The sequence below is a fragment of the Lepidochelys kempii genome, chromosome 14, assembly GCF_965140265.1.
Source record: "Lepidochelys kempii isolate rLepKem1 chromosome 14, rLepKem1.hap2, whole genome shotgun sequence".
In the NCBI taxonomy this organism is placed as follows: Eukaryota; Metazoa; Chordata; order Testudines; family Cheloniidae; genus Lepidochelys; species Lepidochelys kempii.
This window is the reverse complement of record NC_133269.1, coordinates 1,209,745-1,228,063: the sequence shown is the minus strand read 5'-3', so window position 1 is coordinate 1,228,063 and position 18,319 is coordinate 1,209,745. Positions and strand designations below refer to the sequence as shown.

At 46.4% G+C, this 18,319-nt stretch overlaps 2 protein-coding genes across 5 annotated transcripts in view; one reads left to right on the top strand and one right to left on the bottom strand.

Moving 5' to 3' along the window:
- The window catches only part of PGS1 (phosphatidylglycerophosphate synthase 1), a 94,712-nt gene that overhangs the window by 15,300 nt on the left and 61,093 nt on the right, over nucleotides 1-18,319 (bottom strand). Inside the window, exon 10 of one of the 4 annotated variants that reach the window (XM_073310979.1) lies at nucleotides 8,268-8,285. The exons of the other annotated variants lie outside the window; for them this stretch is intronic. The gene's annotated coding sequence lies outside the window, so the exon portion shown is untranslated. Of the gene's footprint in view, nucleotides 1-8,267; nucleotides 8,286-18,319 lie in introns of those variants that run through there. 4 annotated transcript variants of the gene reach the window in all.
- Nucleotides 1-18,319, top strand: part of DNAH17 (dynein axonemal heavy chain 17) — a 103,648-nt gene that overhangs the window by 54,244 nt on the left and 31,085 nt on the right. The window contains exons 38-54 of the mRNA XM_073310983.1: nucleotides 88-245; nucleotides 578-716; nucleotides 1,278-1,505; nucleotides 4,097-4,234; nucleotides 5,161-5,293; nucleotides 5,639-5,766; nucleotides 5,901-6,049; nucleotides 6,205-6,487; nucleotides 9,703-9,876; nucleotides 11,676-11,883; nucleotides 11,982-12,147; nucleotides 13,108-13,210; nucleotides 13,507-13,654; nucleotides 15,511-15,602; nucleotides 15,783-15,944; nucleotides 17,164-17,328; nucleotides 17,525-17,716. Of these exons, the coding sequence (XP_073167084.1) occupies nucleotides 88-245; nucleotides 578-716; nucleotides 1,278-1,505; nucleotides 4,097-4,234; nucleotides 5,161-5,293; nucleotides 5,639-5,766; nucleotides 5,901-6,049; nucleotides 6,205-6,487; nucleotides 9,703-9,876; nucleotides 11,676-11,883; nucleotides 11,982-12,147; nucleotides 13,108-13,210; nucleotides 13,507-13,654; nucleotides 15,511-15,602; nucleotides 15,783-15,944; nucleotides 17,164-17,328; nucleotides 17,525-17,716 (2,766 nt within the window). The remainder of the gene's footprint in view (nucleotides 1-87; nucleotides 246-577; nucleotides 717-1,277; nucleotides 1,506-4,096; nucleotides 4,235-5,160; nucleotides 5,294-5,638; nucleotides 5,767-5,900; nucleotides 6,050-6,204; nucleotides 6,488-9,702; nucleotides 9,877-11,675; nucleotides 11,884-11,981; nucleotides 12,148-13,107; nucleotides 13,211-13,506; nucleotides 13,655-15,510; nucleotides 15,603-15,782; nucleotides 15,945-17,163; nucleotides 17,329-17,524; nucleotides 17,717-18,319) is intronic.

Sequence of the window (18,319 nt, the reverse complement as noted above, 5' to 3'; positions counted from 1 at the left end):
TGCACTGGGCAGTGCTTCTTGGTTGTTTAAGATGCAAACTGTAATTCATTACATTGTTGGTACTAAATCTTCCTCTTACTTGTGTAGGTAAAATGTGTGCAAGATGCAATTCGTGCCAAAAAGAAAACATTTAATTTCCTTGGAGAGATAATAGGTCTTATACCAACAGTTGGAATATTCATTACAATGAACCCCGGCTATGCAGGCCGGACTGAATTGCCTGAAAATCTAAAGGCTTTATTCAGGTATTTGTGTGCGGATGACTATCGTCAGAACCTGGTTGTTAATTGACAGTATGCTGATTATATACTCTGATTTGCCACCTTGCTGTACCAAGGGCTCTTTTGCTTTTATTAGAGGGAGAGAGACTGTGTGGGGTGTGTGTGTGTGTGTGCACACACAATGTATACAATATAATGAAGGCTCTATACTGAAAATCCAGGCACGCAAAATTCCATCATCCTGTAGTTCAGCTCTGCATATGTATATCAGAGAAGGGGACGCAGCGAATGCATGTGTGCAAAGGCTAATTTTCTCAAAGGTTGACATGGAACTTTGTTCGCCTTGTTTCCTTTAGACCCTGCGCTATGGTTGTCCCCGATTTTGAGCTTATCTGTGAAATTATGCTTGTTGCAGAAGGTTTTCTTGATGCCAGACTTCTTGCTAGAAAGTTTATTACTCTTTATACACTATGCAAAGAGCTACTTTCGAAGCAGGTAATTTAATATTAGTCCACGGTTCTTTGAGCAGGAAGAGTTTATCTATTTTAAAACCTGACATAGATATATTTTTAAAAATCACAAGTTATTAGTCGCAACTTGGCCTGTATTTTTCCAAACATTTTAAGCTACATTGTGGAAAATTCCACTCAGACACTGATGTGACTTCTGACAGACAGCCTGCCTGCGGCACGGATGGTCAGCAGGAAAATAAAGAGATGCAGCACAGTATGTACTAGTAGAATAAAGCCCATACAGACGATAGCATCCTCACATTGGTCATGTCAGTTGCCTTAAAAGCTAATGGAAATCTGCTTCCAGGGAGGCAAAACACACTACCCAGCTGAAGGTTGCTAGGGTTTCTTTCATTCCTTTGTTGAATGGAGTTTCCCCTGCAAATACACACACTTAATGGCATTTCTTCTGGATGCTGTGGAGACTTTCTGGAGTTTGGGTTTTTTGGGAGGGTGTTGTGGTTTTTCTGTGGGTTTTTTTTTTAATTTAAAACCATTTTATTTCACCCAAATGCAATGTAAGGCTTTGCTCACTGTTTGCCAGGATCATTATGACTGGGGCTTGAGAGCTATTAAGTCTGTGCTGGTGGTAGCAGGCTCCTTGAAGAGAGGCGACCCTGGCCGTGCGGAGGATCAAGTCCTAATGAGAGCTTTACGAGACTTCAACATCCCCAAGATTGTGACGGATGACTTGCCGGTGTTCATGGGACTAATTGGAGACCTTTTCCCAGCACTGGATGTACCGAGAAAACGGGATCTGAACTTTGAAAAGGTGATTGCGCAGACACGGGCCTTGCTGACCTTGGCCATTAAGATTATTGGTGGGAGGCGGCTCTTGGGTCTCCTATTTTTTCCTGTCATAGGGCAACAGCCGCCTGGCATGCCCCCCTGCAGCAGGTTGAAGAACAACAAACCTGTCTGCCTCAGTTTCCCCTTCAGAGTCCCCAAAAATAGCCCTTAAAGACTTTCCAATTATATATAGTCCTTACAGGGTTAATTTATTATACATGTCCCATGTACATAAATCATAACAAAAGTCCCACACCCATAATCCAGAATTCCCCAGCACAGTCCAAACAGTATATGTAACCCACCACGTCCCGCGGTGTCTCCCCATGCCTCACTCCCAGCCTTCTGCCCTCTCTGGGCCTCCAGCTTCAGCTCTCGAGCCATCTCCCTCTGCTGCTCTCAGCCTTCGGCCCTCTCCAGTCCTCTCTGGCTCACTAAGGCCAGCGGGCTAGCCCTTCCACTGGCTTCCTAGCCCTCTGCCATTTTCAGCCTTATGGCACTTGCTCTCTAGAACAGGATAGTGAGCAAACTTGCCCCTGTGCTGGCCTCCTAGACAGCTCCTCCATCTTCCCAGGGAGGGCCTTCAGTCTCTCTCTCTCCTAGGCAGCTGTCACCGGCCCCTTTCCGCACTGACTCTCCCCTCCTGTGCCCAGGCTGTCCCCCATTTATATGGCTCAGGTACCTTCTTTTAAACCCAGCTGCAGTGAGCTGGTGAGTCACAGGCCTTGCTCTCTCTCAAAGGGCCAATGTCACTCTGTGATATCCCCCCTTTAACTTGCACCTCACCACCCTCAAAGGCTTTGTGTCATGGAGACCCTGGCCAAGAAGAGCTTGAAGTGACTCTTTCAAGTTCTTTACTGAGGGCCAGAAAGAAGGGATAATCTCTGAACGATGTGTGGCGTGTCTGACTCCCGCACAGAGTATGCTGCTTGTGCGGTGCTCCCTCAGCCCACCGTTCTGGAGAGCAGGGACCGTCTCAAAACCGGAACGGAGACCCCTTGTGCAGTACAGATCCCTGGCTGGCCTTAGCGGAGTAGTGGGTAGTGCCTAAGAGCCAACCAAGAGTGGGGCCTCTTGTATTCATTTAGATGGAATCAGTGGGCCCAAATAGTCAAAAGTGTTCACCTGACCCTATCGCTGTCCAGCATTACAGAGGGTTTGGTACGCAGACCACAGCCAGCTCAGCACCATGGTAAACAGGCCACTGAACGTTCGTAGCCTTTTATTTTAGATACAGAAAAGAAGGGGGCGGGGGAAGGCTAAAGCATTTGAAATGTCAAGGATTAACTAAGGCTTTCATTTTAACAACACCCCTTTTTCCCTCTCCCTCTAGCTACAGAGAGTCTTTAGAAAGAACCCTCTCCCCTTGTTTGACAGCAATAACCGTCCTTTTTTGGGAAGAGGGGAAGAGTTAGCTGAGATGGGCTGGAGCTGCTGTTCTTGCTGAAGTCTGACCCCATTTCCTAGAAGACAAACACACACAAGATGGGGAAGTAATGAACAGCAAGGGAGAAAATGCAGCATCTGTCTCTGTTGTTGATTCCCACTTGCAGCCTCACTGCTGGAAAAACACATGGATGGCACATGCTCTTATCAGCCACTCTGACACACTGAGTGAACTTGAACGAACATTGGGCTAGTTAGGGCACTGCCTTTAGCTGCCTCTTTCTGGTCACAGGCTGACAAAAGTGTTGCAAAATATAGTCTTGGCCAGCTAAGCAGAAGGCAAAAGGAGAGGGATAGAGAAGGGAAGAAATAACTTGGGGAAGGGAAAAGTCACATGGGGAGTGGGGAGCAGTGGCTGGGGTGGGGGCAGGACAAAGTCTCATATCCCAGGTGGTGGTTGTGATTCAGCCAGAGCCGGGGGAGGAGGGGCGTATCTGGGTCCCTCTCTTGGCCCAGGCTAGTCAGGACATCTCTCAGAATTAGGACGATAGACAAAATGGTGTCCTGCTGGATCCCAGAAGATGGTGGGGCTGGCAGCCATGGTGGGGAAGGTCATTCCTTTCCTTCTTTCAGCCAACATTGTGGTGGCCAGCTTGTCCCCCAAAGACTCCCCCAAAAGGGAGCAATGAGTGGAATAGCCTGTCCTTCCATTGTTGACCATCAATTAGGCCCAATCTCTGACACACCAATTTTGGTTCACTGATTTCCAGTCACACCCTTCTCTTGTTCACCAGGCATGCTCTTAACACAATCCTCGAATAATAGTAGGAGGCCTTTTGGTTTGGATTAGTTCAGTCTGTCTGTCTGTCTCCCTTTTCCCAACAGTGTGTGTTGTCAGTTACTGTGGCACGGTTTGAACGGTCACTCATATTTTCCACAGCTGAGCTCACAAGTAGCAAAGTGGGAGAATTGAAGCACACTGCCAATCAGCAAAGGGCAGAGCAAGCCCTGTCGAAAGTTCTCTGGGTGTCCAATGGTCCCTGCTTTGGCTGCTTCTGCACCTGCTCCAACCAGCTGGAGTCTCTTGCTGGTTCTTCTCAAGGACATGGTAGCTGCAGCCTGTGTAGTGACTCTGTGTTCTGTGCAGTGGCTCCGGACAAGCTCTCACATCTCTTCTGAACTTCACAGATTATTAAGCAGTCCATCCTCGAGCTCAAGCTGCAGGCAGAAGAGAGCTTTGTGCTGAAGGTGGTGCAGCTGGAGGAGCTGCTCCAAGTGAGACACTCGGTGTTTGTCATTGGCAATGCAGGCAGTGGCAAGTCCCAGGTACGGGGCGGTGGGGGGGGCAGACTAAATGGACAGAGATTTCTTGCAGCAGCATTTTCCAAACTCTTGGAGCTAGTGAGCCCTTCTCCAATTAAAATACATTCCCTAGTTTCCACACTCCTCCCCCCTCAGATGTCTAATGCTGACCATGAGCAGGCAAAGCCTTGGAACTACGAGCAAGCCTAATTATGACATTTCAAAAAGCAAAGTGTAATGGTGAAGGAAGTGCCACTTCGACACAGCCTCCTCCTTCTCTGTGGGCGCCAGGTCTGTGCTGCTGGTAGAAGTAGTGGGAGCCATGGTCACAACCACATGGCCAGTGCATTACACCTGGGCAGGAAATTCATGTTCCTCCCGTGACACCTGGGGATCCAAACGAACTACGTCAATCGAAGTCTTTCCACTGATTTCACTGGGTTTGGAATGAGGCCTTTAAAGAGGAAAGTACGTGCCCGGCCTGTTAGCAGGGGAGGCTAAAAGTGAAGGGGTGTCGGCAAGGGGAGATTGCTGATCATTCAGGAAACTGCATTTCAGTTCTTCATTAAAAGAGTGGAGCTGGCATTTTCACTTCTGAGAGCCAGTTCGTTCCAGAGTGAAGAGAGTGCAATGTGCTCTAGGGTGGGAGATTGCTTGCTCTGAAGGAAACATCGATGATCTTGTTCAGCAGTAGGTCCAGCTGCTGCTGTTCACTGGCTTTCAGCCATTTGGAGGGGCATGAAGTGATTCCAGTGTCGTGGCTCAGACATCTTTAGTGTTTTCAGGGCCTCCATTTATGACATAGGGCCAAAGGCTAAAAGATAAGGGGAAAGACTACCACTCTCTTCTGCGGCTTTCATTGCTTCGTCCCGAAAGACCATGTCAGAGAATGTAGATGCCTTCTTTTGAGAACCTCCATCCTGTATGAGCACATCCATCTTACCCTGCAGGTACTGAAATCCCTGAATAAGACTTACCAAACCATGAAAAAAAGGCCTGTTGCTGTGGACCTTGACCCTAAAGCTGTAACCTGTGATGAGCTATTTGGAGTTATTCATCCAGCTACTAGAGAATGGAAAGATGGTAAGAAACCAACCGTCTTCCAATCAATGAGCCCTAATAGTGTGTAAGTAGCTGCATTTACTGTAAATTATACTGAATGAAAATGGTGGCATTTAAAAAACCTCAGCAAGCAGTTCATTCATAACAATACATAAACCTTCTGTTAAAAATGACTGTAGAAATGGGCAGATCTTTTCTTTGGCTTCTCCACAGAATTAGAGGGGAAATTTTTTAGCAAGGCTGGCAGGTTTATTGAGGAAATATTGTGGCTGCTTCTTGACCACCTCCTTCTGAGCAATTTAGTTTAAATGAAGAAACCAAGTACTAGAAAGAAAACCAAGCAAAGACACTGTTTGTGTTGGGCAGGTCTGTTTTCTACAACGATGCGAGACCTGGCTAATATCACTCACCTTGGTCCCAAATGGATCATTCTCGATGGAGATATAGATCCCATGTGGATTGAATCTCTGAATACTGTCATGGATGATAATAAGGTCAGTACTGAGATGCTGTTGGAATTAAAAATCAGAGAACTTCACTTGAGGGTTAATTTAAATTAACCAGCTCATGTGTATTTCTGCTCCTGCGGAACGAAGTGTTTTTTTCTGTCTGGTTGCCTTCCTCTTAGGTGCTCACCTTAGCGAGCAATGAGCGAATCCCACTAAATCCCACCATGAGACTCCTCTTTGAGATCAGTCACCTGAGGACAGCAACGCCAGCAACAGTATCCAGGGCTGGAATTCTCTATATCAACCCTGCAGATCTGGGCTGGAACCCGTGAGTTTTGTTTCACATTCCCCTCTTTGAAGTGTGAATGCCATGCATTTCAAAGTGTCGTACGTTTTTCCATAGCACAGCAGGAAAAGGCTTATTACTGTTATATTTACTTATTGCCATATGTTGAAATGTGAAATATGTCCATTATTTTGTAGTGTGGTAAGCAGCTGGATTGAGAAGCGAAATGTACAGTCTGAAAAAGCCAACTTAATGATTCTGTTTGATAAATACCTGCCTACATGTCTAGATAAACTGAGGTTTGGGTTCAAGAAGATTACCCCAGTCCCTGAAATTACTATCATACAAACCATACTGTATCTACTAGAATGTCTCCTGACTCCAACTAACACGCCTCCAGACTCCTCAAAAGAGCTATATGAACTGTACTTTGTCTTTGCGTGTTTCTGGGCATTTGGAGGAGCAATGTTTCAAGACCAGGTTAGTAACAGCTTGTAATATAAGGCCAGTTCAACTTGAATGGTAACAAAATTCTCTTTTTAGATCTCTTTGATTGAACAGGCTGAAGTGTTGACCCCAGAGTTAATGCCACTCAATCTCCTGTTTTATTTTTTCATTTTATTTGGTTCTGAAATATCTCATGCTTAGTCTAAGCCTAATGTACAATTTGTCTGGAAAATGTTGAGGAAATGAAATGAGATTTCTGGGGTTTGTGACTGGGGGGGAAAAAAGCAGTTTGTATTTTTAAATGATTTTTGATTTCTGAGTCACAGAAAATAAAAAGAACAAAGGGAAATTAGTTCATAGTTACAATGAAATGGGGGTTCTTTCACCTTCTGCTGAAGCATCTGGTTCTAGCCACTATTAAAGACTGAGAGGACACTGACCTAGATGGACCGTGGCTCTGATCCAGTTTGGCAGTTCCTATGTTCTGAACACAAGAGCAGCGTTGGTTGCCATAGTGTTTATGGGGAATCCATTCCGAGATCTGTGCCAGTCTTTTACAGCAGCTAGGTCACATGAGTCCATTCCAAGCTTTGGTTCTGACTAGCGGGAGTTCCCTTAGCTACAAAGAGTCGGGTGTGTTTGCGGCAGGATGGACCCAGTAGCCTGGGGACTCTCTCACTTTAAACGGTGTCTGAGATTTACCTGTATTCAGTTTCTTAATGTATTAGGCTTAGACTTGCGTGTTTTGTTTTATTTTGCTTGGTAACTTACTTTGTTCTGTCTGTTATTACTTGGAAATACTTAAATCCTACTTTTTATACTTAATAAAATCACTTTTGTTTATTAATTAACCCAGAGTAAGTGATTAATACCTGGGGGAGCAAACAGCTGTGCATATCTCTCTATCAGTGTTACAGAGGGTGGACAATCTATGAGTTTACTCTGTATAAGCTTTATACAAAGTAAAACGGATTTATTTGGGGTTTGGATCCCATTCGGAGCTGGGTGTCTGGGTGCTGGAGACAGAAATACCTGCTGAGCTGTTTTCAGTTAAGTCTGCAGCTTTGGGTTCATGGACCAGACCTGGGTCTGTGTTGCAGCAGGGTGGCGTGTCTGGCTCAACAAGGCAGGGTTCTGGAGTCCCAAGCTGGCAGGGAAAATGGGCTCAGAGATAATTCCAGTACATCAGGTGACAGTCCTAAGGGGGTCTCTGTGACTGAACCCATCACATGCACAAACTTAATTTTAAGCCCATGCATGTTCTCGCTGAAGTCAGTAGTTAAAGCTAAGCACATGTCTATGTGTTTGTGGGTTCAGGGCCACAGATGCTTAAAAGGGTAACACAGCCAGTGGCTTAGCTGCTGCTAGATCAGAATCACAAACTTTATAGCAAGAGCCCAAGTAGCAACATTTTTGGTGTTTTCCCCTTGGTGTTTCACTGCTTTGTTAATGCAAACATTGAGAATTTGATCAGAAAACAATGTAATAGAAAGTGCTTAGGTCTCTCCTGGAAAGGATACTTCCTGGGAATTCCCTAGGGAGGGAGATCCTTTGAGCACACAGCTCACATTTGCTCTCTCAGGCTTCCCGTGTAACCATCTTCATCCAAAGACTGCATAGAGACTGCTGTGTGTAGCAGGGGTGGCAGCTTGAGCTGAAAGGGGCCGGAGGACCCCTCCATGCAACAGAAACACTAGTACCAGGCCGGCTCCGGGCCGGAGGGCTGAGCACAGAGCTGGGTGTCCGAAGACATGGATTCTGTCCCAGAATCTGCCCTTTGTTTGCTCCATGACCTTGGGCAAGTAACAATCGATGCCTATGCTTGATGACCCTGTGAATGCAATGGGGATAATCGTATTTACACTGGTCTGTAAAGCACTTTGAGATCTAGAGGTGAACATAGTAAGTGTCAGTAAATCTACATGTGCATGTTTCAATGTCTAAGCCCAAATCCAAGGGAGTCTTTGGGAACTGTGACAGGCTCTTTGGCAAATACACAAGGGGAACGATAGAAATGTCCAGCTGGAAGGGACCTCAGGAGGTCATCTAGTCCAGCCTCAAACCAAGTCAACCTAGACATCCCTGAGAGCACAGGCGCCAGCTTTCCTTGGAGCCGGTGAGTGCTCGTGCCCCCCAACTCCACCCCCTCCCCACCCCTATTGGACCCCTCCCCAAATCCCCCCCGGCCCCGCCTCTTCCCCGAGCGCGCTGCGTTCCTCCTCCTCCACCCCTCCCTCCCAGCGCTTGCCGCACGAAACAGGAGTTTCGCGGCGCGGGGAGGGAGGGGGGAGAAGCAGGATGCGGCAGCGCGATCAGGGGAGAAGGCAGAGCAGAGGCGGAGGTGCGCTGGGGTGGGGAGGCAGATCAGGGAGCTGCCGGTGGGTGCAGAGCACCCATCAATTTTTCCCCATGCGTGCTCCAGCCTCAGAGCACCCACAGAGTCGGCGCCTCTGCCTAACGGGTTTGTCCAACATGTTCTTAAAAACCTCCAGTGAGGGACATTCCACAGCCTCCCTTGGGAGCCTGTTCCAGACCTTAACTACCCTGAGAGTTAGAAAGTGTTTCCTGATAGCTAACCTGAATGGCCCTTGCTGCAACTATGTTGAGTCCTTGTTCTATTCTGGGTGGACATGGCAAACAGTTGATCCCAGTCCTCTGTATAACAATCTTTTAATGAACTTGTTCTGTACAGTATATAGTGCATGATCCTGTTATGAAAGGCCCCAAGATGCTATACTGCAGGAGGGGGAGAAGTTAAGTGTGGTCATACTCTGAAAATGAATCTTGTAAACCAGTTGCCTGGCCTGAGAGCAAGAATTGGCAGGGGAGCAGGATTCAGTCAGCTGGGGAGAATTATTTAATTCCCTTGACTCACTATGCAGCACGAGGACACACTCTGGAGAGCAGGGGGCTGAGGCAGGATCTTGAAGGCCAGGGCTGGAGCTGAGAGGGAGACAGTGTTTTTCATCTTCCCCTTTGGAATTGGCTGAGGGGAGATTACTTTACCCTGGGCTTTGGCTGAGTAAAGATGTTTGTGTCTGGCTCCTGCAGGGGCAGGCATGCTAGACTTTTGTGCTTTACTCTAAAGCACTCCACAAAGCTGTTTCAAAGCCAGCCACCGAAGCATGCAGAATCCGTCTCCGCTCCAAATAGCCTGTGTTGCAAAGCTGCGGGCCAGAGTGACTAACTGAACATGTCCCACAAAGGCATTAGAAACTGTATAATGAGTTTGTTTTTCTCCTCCTCAGCTTATGGACTATCGTGTAGAGTTCAGTAAATGGTGGGTGAATGAATTTAAAACCATCAAGTTTCCATCTCAAGGGACTATTTTTGACTATTACATAGATCCAGAAAGTAAGAAATTCATGCTTTGGAATGATAAAGTGCCAACATTTGAGCTGGACCCAGACGTTCCTTTACAGGTAATTCCCAAAAATGATCCTTGATTCTTTCTTGTTACTTTAGTTACTAATTTATTGCCCCCTTCCATGCTGGAGTAAAGGACGTCTTGCCAAATTATGCAAGATCTTGCATACAATATTGCAATAAGGTACAAGAACAGCATGGCATACAAATGGGTTATTTTATTTCCATTACTAAACCTCTGTGGCTATGCAAGTTAAGCCAGGGATGTAGGTAGTTCAGTCTGATATTTAGGATGCAAGATGATGATGTACAGTGCCTGGAAAACGTTGTTTCCCTACGGATAGTGTTGGCTAGGTGCATTGTGGGCGCGGACTGGTTTCCTTAAAGTATCTGGTCTAGTCCACTGCCACAGAAAGGCAGGCTGCTGATCTAAACAGGCCCATACTCTGACTAGACCAGGCAAGTCCTATGGCTATTGTTTATTTCATACACCTCTGAGGTGTCCCTCACTGTGGTGTGTTTTGTGCTCTCAATCCTGTCTTTAAACACCTGTTTCCAGACATGGGGCAGAAAAGCTGGTAGGGAACATATGGGAATTATGAATGCCCAAACAGGAGGGAGCCTTGAGCATCTCCCGCGTGCATATTGGCTCCAGGCTATTAACCCTCAGGAAATGAAAAAAAGTCAGATGGCAGTTAGGGGCAAGGCATGCTGCACTTGGCGCACAGAAAGGGTTAATTAACTAATTGAAATAGCGGGAGTGGAGCGTCCCGATTCTGACCCTAGGCACCAGGTAAGTACCTGACCCTGTACACACAAACCAGCCTTTGCTATGTCTGAGTCGCACGCTGCAGCTTACAGTTAAGTCAGTGAGAAGTCTACGGAGCACAGCCCAAATAGATCACAAGCACAGCAACCCTGCCCATGGTTCTGTGAGCACTGGGACAAGAAGCTGAGCATAATGCATGTCCAGCTGGCATGCTGTGGGAGCATAGCGAGATCCAAAAGACTACACATTTTAACAGGCATACTGAGAAGGAAAAACAGCAGCGCCCCGGCTGTATTTGGCCTGGTTAAGACAGTCACTGGCACAAGCATTGCAACTGTTACGTGCTGACTTCTGGGTTTCCTGGAGAGTCAGTATTTATGGGTAAGGTGATGTTCTAGGAGCATGTGTTGCACGTATTCACGGTGCCTGCTGTTAGCAGTCTTGCCTTGGAAATCTGCTCCTTCTGCGGAGGAAGCAGCTCCTCTGCACTGGTTTGCTTTGAGGCTGGAGCAAAAATGGCCATTAACGTCCTATTTCTGGGAGCATTTGCTGCTTGTCCTGGGTTTACCTCGGCCTCAGAAATCTAGGGCCTGATCTGACAGCCCACACTCGTGTGAGCTGCTCTACTGATGTCCCCTGGGCTGCTTCCTGCAAGGTGAAGCCTTAAGTGCTCCAATGCCAATGGCTGTCTTAGATTCTGAGGAAAGAGTTGTTGTAATTGTTTATCGCCTGGATGCAATGTGCAGTGTTAGAAGATGCTCCTGGTTCTTTTGTACGTTTTCACAAACTGTACTCTGGCTTTGTACATGTTGAAAAACCCAAATAAAGGGAGAGAGCCTGTCAGTGCATTCACTGACTGCAGAGCTGTGAGACAAGGGTTGGGTTTTTAGGAAAACTTATTTGAAGCCTGTCCAATTCTGTAACCACAAGCCCCAATTGTAACTGTAGAACCTTTAGAATAATCCAGCTCCTGAGATGTTCACGCTCAAGGATTTCAACATCTCACTTTAAGACAGAATCTATCAGCAAACCCAGTTTGGCTAAACTTGATTAAAATAGTTTATTTCATTGATGACTTTTCAACAGGCTTCTGTGGTCCATACGACAGAAACCATCCGAATTCGCTATTTTATGGATTTGCTAGTGGCAAAGAAATGGCCTGTGATGTTAGTGGGGAATGCAGGTACAGGGAAGTCGGTCATGATGGTGGACAAACTGCAGTCTCTGAACACTGATGACTACTTGTTGCAGGCTGTCCCCTTTAACTTCTACACGACCTCGGCCATGCTGCAGGGTAAGGTGCTTAGCCAGAAACAGCCTGAAAACAGGCTTGTCTTACTGGGAAGTGATGACTGCACAAGTCATTGGATTGGTGTTGCTGTCATCCTGCAGCTATTCTTGAGAAGCCCTTGGAGAAGAAATCCGGGAGAAACTTTGGTCCTCCAGGCACAAAGAAGCTTATTTACTTCATAGATGATATGAATATGCCTGAAGTGGACAAATATGGCACAGTAGCTCCTCATACACTGATCAGGCAGCATATGGACCATGGGCACTGGTAATTGTATAGCTAAACTCTTCAGTTGTTTCATCCATGTGTTGAATTACTCTTGCTCAGATTATGCTGCTGTGGTGATGGGGTCTGTGTGTCTGTCTAAGGAGTGTATCTGGCCCCATCATCAGAGTATCTGAATGCCTGATCATGTTTGGCGTAGTTATCCTCACAAGGTGTGGCAGGGCAGTGCTATTATCCCCATTGTACAGATGGGAATGGAGGCACACAGGGACTGAGGGAGTTGGCCAAGATCACACAGGCAGTCTGTGGCAGAGCATTATAAATACACAAAGAGAATGACCCATAACATAGCAGTTCTGGATCATGAGATCTCTGGAGACCAGGACAGTCCAGAATTGCCAATAGCAAGCCTAGTGTGAGACCTGCTGCTAGAAATGCTGCCCAGTGGCATTGGAGCAGTGGGTCCATCTCACTGGCCTTTCCTGCTTTTATTCTTAGGCCAGGTCTATGCTATAAACTGATATCGGTACAACCACATTGCTCAGGGATGTGAAAAATCCAACCCCGAGTGATGCAGTTATAACGACCTAACCCCTGGTGTAGACAATACTACGTTGACGGGAGAGCTTCTCCCATTGACATCGCTTCCACCTCTCACAGAGGTGGATTAACTATGCTGACGGAAGAAGCTCTCCCACTGGCCTATAGTGTCTTCACTGAAGTGCTGCAGCAGTGTTTTAAGCGTAGACCTGCCCTGAGTTGTAACTATTTTCTGGACAGCAAAAAATGTCTTTTCCTATGCAATAGATGTTATGCTCTGCCAAGAGAGGACACTGTGGGCAGATGATCATCTCCCCTGGATCTTCTCTGTAAAGGCGTCTGGGAGAGATCAGTGTGTGTGAAAGTTGTTTGGAGCAAGGTTCATACTACGGGAGGGACAGCTCCTTTTGTCTTCACAGAATAAAGGCACGTACACGTCCTTCTCTTTCCCCTGTTGTTTAGGTATGACAGAAACAAGCTGACATTAAAGGACGTTCACAACTGTCAGTATGTAGCCTGCATGAATCCAACATCTGGATCCTTTACGATTGACTCCAGACTTCAGGTATGCAATGGAGAAACAATTGGGTTGGGCTTTTGTTAGCTTCGGTCTCAGTGGTAGCCATCCACTTCGCCAGCAGTTTGGCTCTCTTTAGATTTTACCTCCTCTCCCCTTTTATGGGTCCTTTGACACTAATGGAAGTGTCTAGTTTGTGGTGTCTGTGTCTGACATCCACCATCTCACTTGCTGTGGTGGATTCGTTTCCAGGCAATGTGTGGCCTGGCAGGTGGAAACATGGGGGTTCTGACGGAAGTCACACCCTCTCCTGACACGTTTGCTTTTAAATTGCTTTGTTTTAGCGACACTTTTGTGTGTTTGCTGTGAGTTTTCCTGGCCAAGAAGCACTTGTGACCATTTACAGCACCATCCTTGCACAGCACTTAACGATCCATAACATTCCGGTTACCATTCAGAAAATCCTGTCACCACTCATCGCGGGAGTGCTGGGTAAGCAGCAAGGACACGTTAATGTTTAGAAAGGCAGCATTATATAGGGCAGATATTTTTTTCACCAATATCTATTGTACCTGTTGTACCAGTGTTTGTAAAGTGCACACTGTGTCGGAAAGAGATGTCAAATAGCCACCCCGTGCAGCTCCTTGAAACTGTACAGGACATTGACTATGCCTCTGCACAGGTGGAAGGGTGAGAATTTCAAAGCACGAGGCATCGCTCCATCTCTGTTCCCACGAAAGCCAATGGAAGTTTTACCATTGACTTAAAGGAAGCAGAGTTGGACCAATGCTGAGCACTTTTGAAAATCCCACACTGAAATGTTTAGAGCGAGAACGCATGTTCGGCCCGCAGCAAGATTTTTCCACCCACCTGTACTGCAGCTCTCTTCTGCATGTGCTCATTGACACCAGTGCCTTGGGAGTGGGCAGCAGAGAGCTGCACTGTGGATTGGAGAGGGGACTTTGGCCCTGCTTCCTCAGAGTCAGACAGCTTGGGATGTAGCTGAGCCACTGGGCTTGCACCATGCTCGTGGGAGGCAGGTTATGGGGAGGTGTGCAGTGCTGAGCACTGCAGCGCCCTGTGCAGTGGGGAGTGCTGCTCTGTCCCATGGATGGGGTTTGCAGGAGGCAGTGTGGAGGTGGACTAGGAATCGACAACTCCATGTATCCCATGACCACTGATTGCACATGACAAGTGTCAGTCTCGTTGCTTAACGTGCCTCTAGGAAGAGCTCAGATGCTATGGCGAGGAGGACGGGATAAGAACCTGGATAGACCAGAATGGACCAGGATTCCTCTCTGTGCACCGTACTTATGGGACAACCGCAGGCTGCTGCTTCATGGTCTGGGGAGCAGAAACCCAGCCCCAGCTCATTACAGCATCCAGGTTTTAACCTGGGGCTCTATTGCCCTGTTTCTCTTCCTGTGTGCATATATTTTTAACACTGGGTGTCTAATGTTGCACACACAGATCCCTGTCTATGCCACTGGCAGCACCTGCAGCTTCATGGGCGTCAGTAGGATCTTCGGTTGCTCAGCACCTTGGAAATGCGGCCTCTTATTAGGTGCTTAAATATGTGGATTTAGTGCTTATCTGTAGAGAACCAAATTTGGGAAAATCTTGTTCATGCTGCTGCTGTATACAATACACTATTTTTACTGGCATCAGAATGAGTAGCTGTAAAACAAAGTTTGTAAAGTAAATGGTCTGTGAAACTATAGACCCCACTCCCATTTTAAATAAACTTACTATACACTGCATGAAACCTGTGAGTGAATCACTAGTATTTCTTTGTATTACACACATTTTTAAAGCTCCCCTGACAGTACCGTGAATGATACAATACTCTTATGAAAATGATCTGGTTTAATTATAATTCTGTCTAGGTTCTTTAGCACATATACTGGTTTCAAGAAACCTCTTATTGCATTGTTGTTCCATGTTTGTGATGGTTAGGTTCTGTGTGTTTTTGCAGTGGCTTTAATTCAGGTCAAGTTTCAGCTTCCTCTCCACCTTCCTATTTTGTGTCTCACAACCTGAAGAATAAATTCTTTTTGGGGTGAAATGGTCCAAGCGTGGTCTCAATGAAAAGATGATTCTGTTTTAAAGTTTCAGCAGAATTGATTCTGTTGTTAAGGGTTTTGAGTGAGTGTGGAAAAAAATCCAGTTCTCTCATCTTTGCATTGAAATTGCACAGTAAATTTACTGAAAAATAATGAAGCTAAAATTTCAATTTTGGTTTATTTGATAAACTTGAGCCATGTTTGAAGAAAAATAATTCCATACTTTAAAATTTGTACTCTTTTGGTATCCGGCTGCTCTCAGATAGTGTGTTTTCCCATAAACAGCCTTACATCAGAAAATTACATCATCGTTTCTGCCTACGGCCATCAAATTTCACTACCTCTTCAACCTCCGGGATCTCTCTAACATATTTCAGGTAGAGTGTATTTTATATTTCAGTTATTTCATTTTAATTTATGTCTGTTTTATCTCTCTCTACCACTTTCACATGTATCATGCCCCTGCTGTCTTTTGCTGTTAGCTGTCTCCAGAGCTGGCTCTTCCATTTTGGGCAGCAATCAAGAAACTAAGACTGACAGATTTGTATGTTTGGCAGGGACTGTTGTTCTCCACTGCTGAATGCCTTAAAACTCCTATTGACCTAGTCCGACTCTGGCTACACGAAGCCGAGAGAGTGTATGGAGATAAACTCGTTGACGAGAAAGATAAAGAAAGCTTTGGAAGAGTTCTAGCAGCCACCTGTAAAAAATACTTTGACGTAAGCCATGTTTTGAAACACTAACAGCTTTTATATTTAAGGGGTGCTGAATCTGTGATGGTGACAGAGCTGGGTTCAGCGATGATGTTTAAATCATTTAACTTTTACCTTTAAGCTGCTTGGAGTGTAAATTAGTAGCAGTTTAGACCCACGAACCGATATATAATTTATGCCTCATACATATTGCCTTTGGAGGTGACCCATAATCTGATCTTCAGGATGGGAATTAGAGTGCATCTCAAACATTTCATAAGGTGCAAGCTGTACAGTTCACGGTAAGCATAGCTACCAGTTAGTAACCGCTCTCTGTGGGTGGCTTCTCATGATAGTTAAAGCCGTACTCTTCCAGAGATTATTTCAATGTGTTTATTCCAAACCTATCTCTTGTCACATGAATTATGAAAATCGACCTTTGCAAATGGGCTTTCAGCACTTGCTGGCCTGTGCATGGATTGTATGTCATTTTCATTTCCAGAACGGCAGGTTTGGGAGGTGCTGCTTAAGACTACCTGGCTGTTGTTTTTCTTGACCACAGTTTATGTCCAGTTCAGGGCTGGAGGGCATGGGAGACAAAGATGAGATGATAGGACATAGCCTCAGGCAGATGGCGGGTTGTGGCCCGGCAAGGAGCTGAAGGTGACAGCCTGGATAGTGATCAAGATGGAGGAATCCTCAGCAGTGCTGGAGAAGAGAGGGAGGGAAGCACTTGGGGTCTCACCATATTCCTGTTGAAACTTGTGGCTGGTTATCCAGGACGATAAGTGGGACTGAGGGGCCAGGAGGAGAGGGAGAGTTGAGAGTTAGTGGCAGAAGTAATGATGGGCTGTGAGAACATATGTGGTCATTCAGCATTGGGGTGAAGGGCCTGATCCTGCAATTGAGTGTGTGCAAGGACACCCCTATGCTCACATAAGAGCCTCATTGACTTCAGTGGGGCTCTGTGCATAGGTGCACCCCAGTGCCTGTGTAGTCTGCTGCAAGATTGAGTCCCTACCCTAGAAACAGGGTATTTCTTAGATGTATATAAACATTATGCTGTGGAGTAAAACTATCCTCTGGCTGGGGGCTCAGGTCTTACATTTTCCCACACCCAGCCCTTGTGCTTGTGAAAGGACTGCAGAGTTTGGGTAGGAAATACAGTCAGTCTGGGGGCACACTAGTGGAAAGTGAGGGCGGCCAGTCCCTGTGGAATACCTTTGTCATCTGTGTTTCTCTCTAGGAACTTGGTGAGAATCTGCTATTTGCGAAGCCCAACATTTACTGTCACTTTGCCCAGGGAATTGGAGAGCCCAAGTACCTCCCTGTGTCAGACTCCAGGTATCTGAACAAGCTGCTGGTGGAAGCCCTGGAGACGTACAATGAGGTCAATGCCGTGATGAATTTGGTGAGAATCAGTGTGAACTGGCAGTAAGAGTGAAATGCTAGGGCAAGAGATTTCTCCTAGCATTTTGGGGTGAAATCTGACTTTTTTACACCTGTGCGCTCTGTTTCATATGCTTTTCATTTGGAAATAGTGGAGTTCACTGCAAGCTCTTATTGTGTTCAGACTAGCAAAAGCCTCTCCTGTCTGCTCTGCTCAGGTGCTGTTTGAAGATGCTGTGTCCCACATTTGCAGAATTAGCCGGATATTAGAGTCTCCCCGAGGGAATGCCTTGTTGGTGGGAGTAGGAGGGAGCGGAAAGCAAAGTCTTTCCCGACTAGCAGCCTATATTAGTGCTCTGGATGTATTTCAGATTACACTGAAGAAAGGATATGGAATTCCTGACCTCAAGGTTAGCACTGGCTTTTCTTCACCCTTTGCTAGGGAAATCCAATCTGCTCACGAAAAGAAGACATGATAAATGGTGCTAAAAGCCTGCTAGGCAAGCACCTCACCTTGATCTGATGGTCAAAGACAGGCTTATAAAGGCTTCATGTTCTATTATCGGGTATTTAGGCTGGCATCCACTCTGGGCAAGGAACTCCCCAGAGCCTCTGGAAGGAATCCCTGCCCTGAGGTGTTTACGTTGGAGGAGACCCACAGACAGAGACTGGGGAAAGGGAACAGCAATTGGGAATTTCTGTACACGTCTGCTCAGGTCACTGTAAGCAGCACAGCAGAGGTGGCTCTTTAAGAGGGATTTAAACACAAACAGGGCAAGGGCCATGCAATGAGCTCACAGGGGCTGGACTGTGCACGGGGAGGGGGTCACATGGAAAAAGGGATGGCAGGGCTGCAGGAGAAGCTGATCACTGGGCAGATGAGACGAGGAATATTGTAGCATACTAGGGGCAAGAGGTGAGGTCACAATGCTGGTCTCATTCCACTCAGCTGATTTCTGGATTTCACTCAAAGATGCAGCAACATGTTTCAGATGAAAGGCTTGAACTGGTTG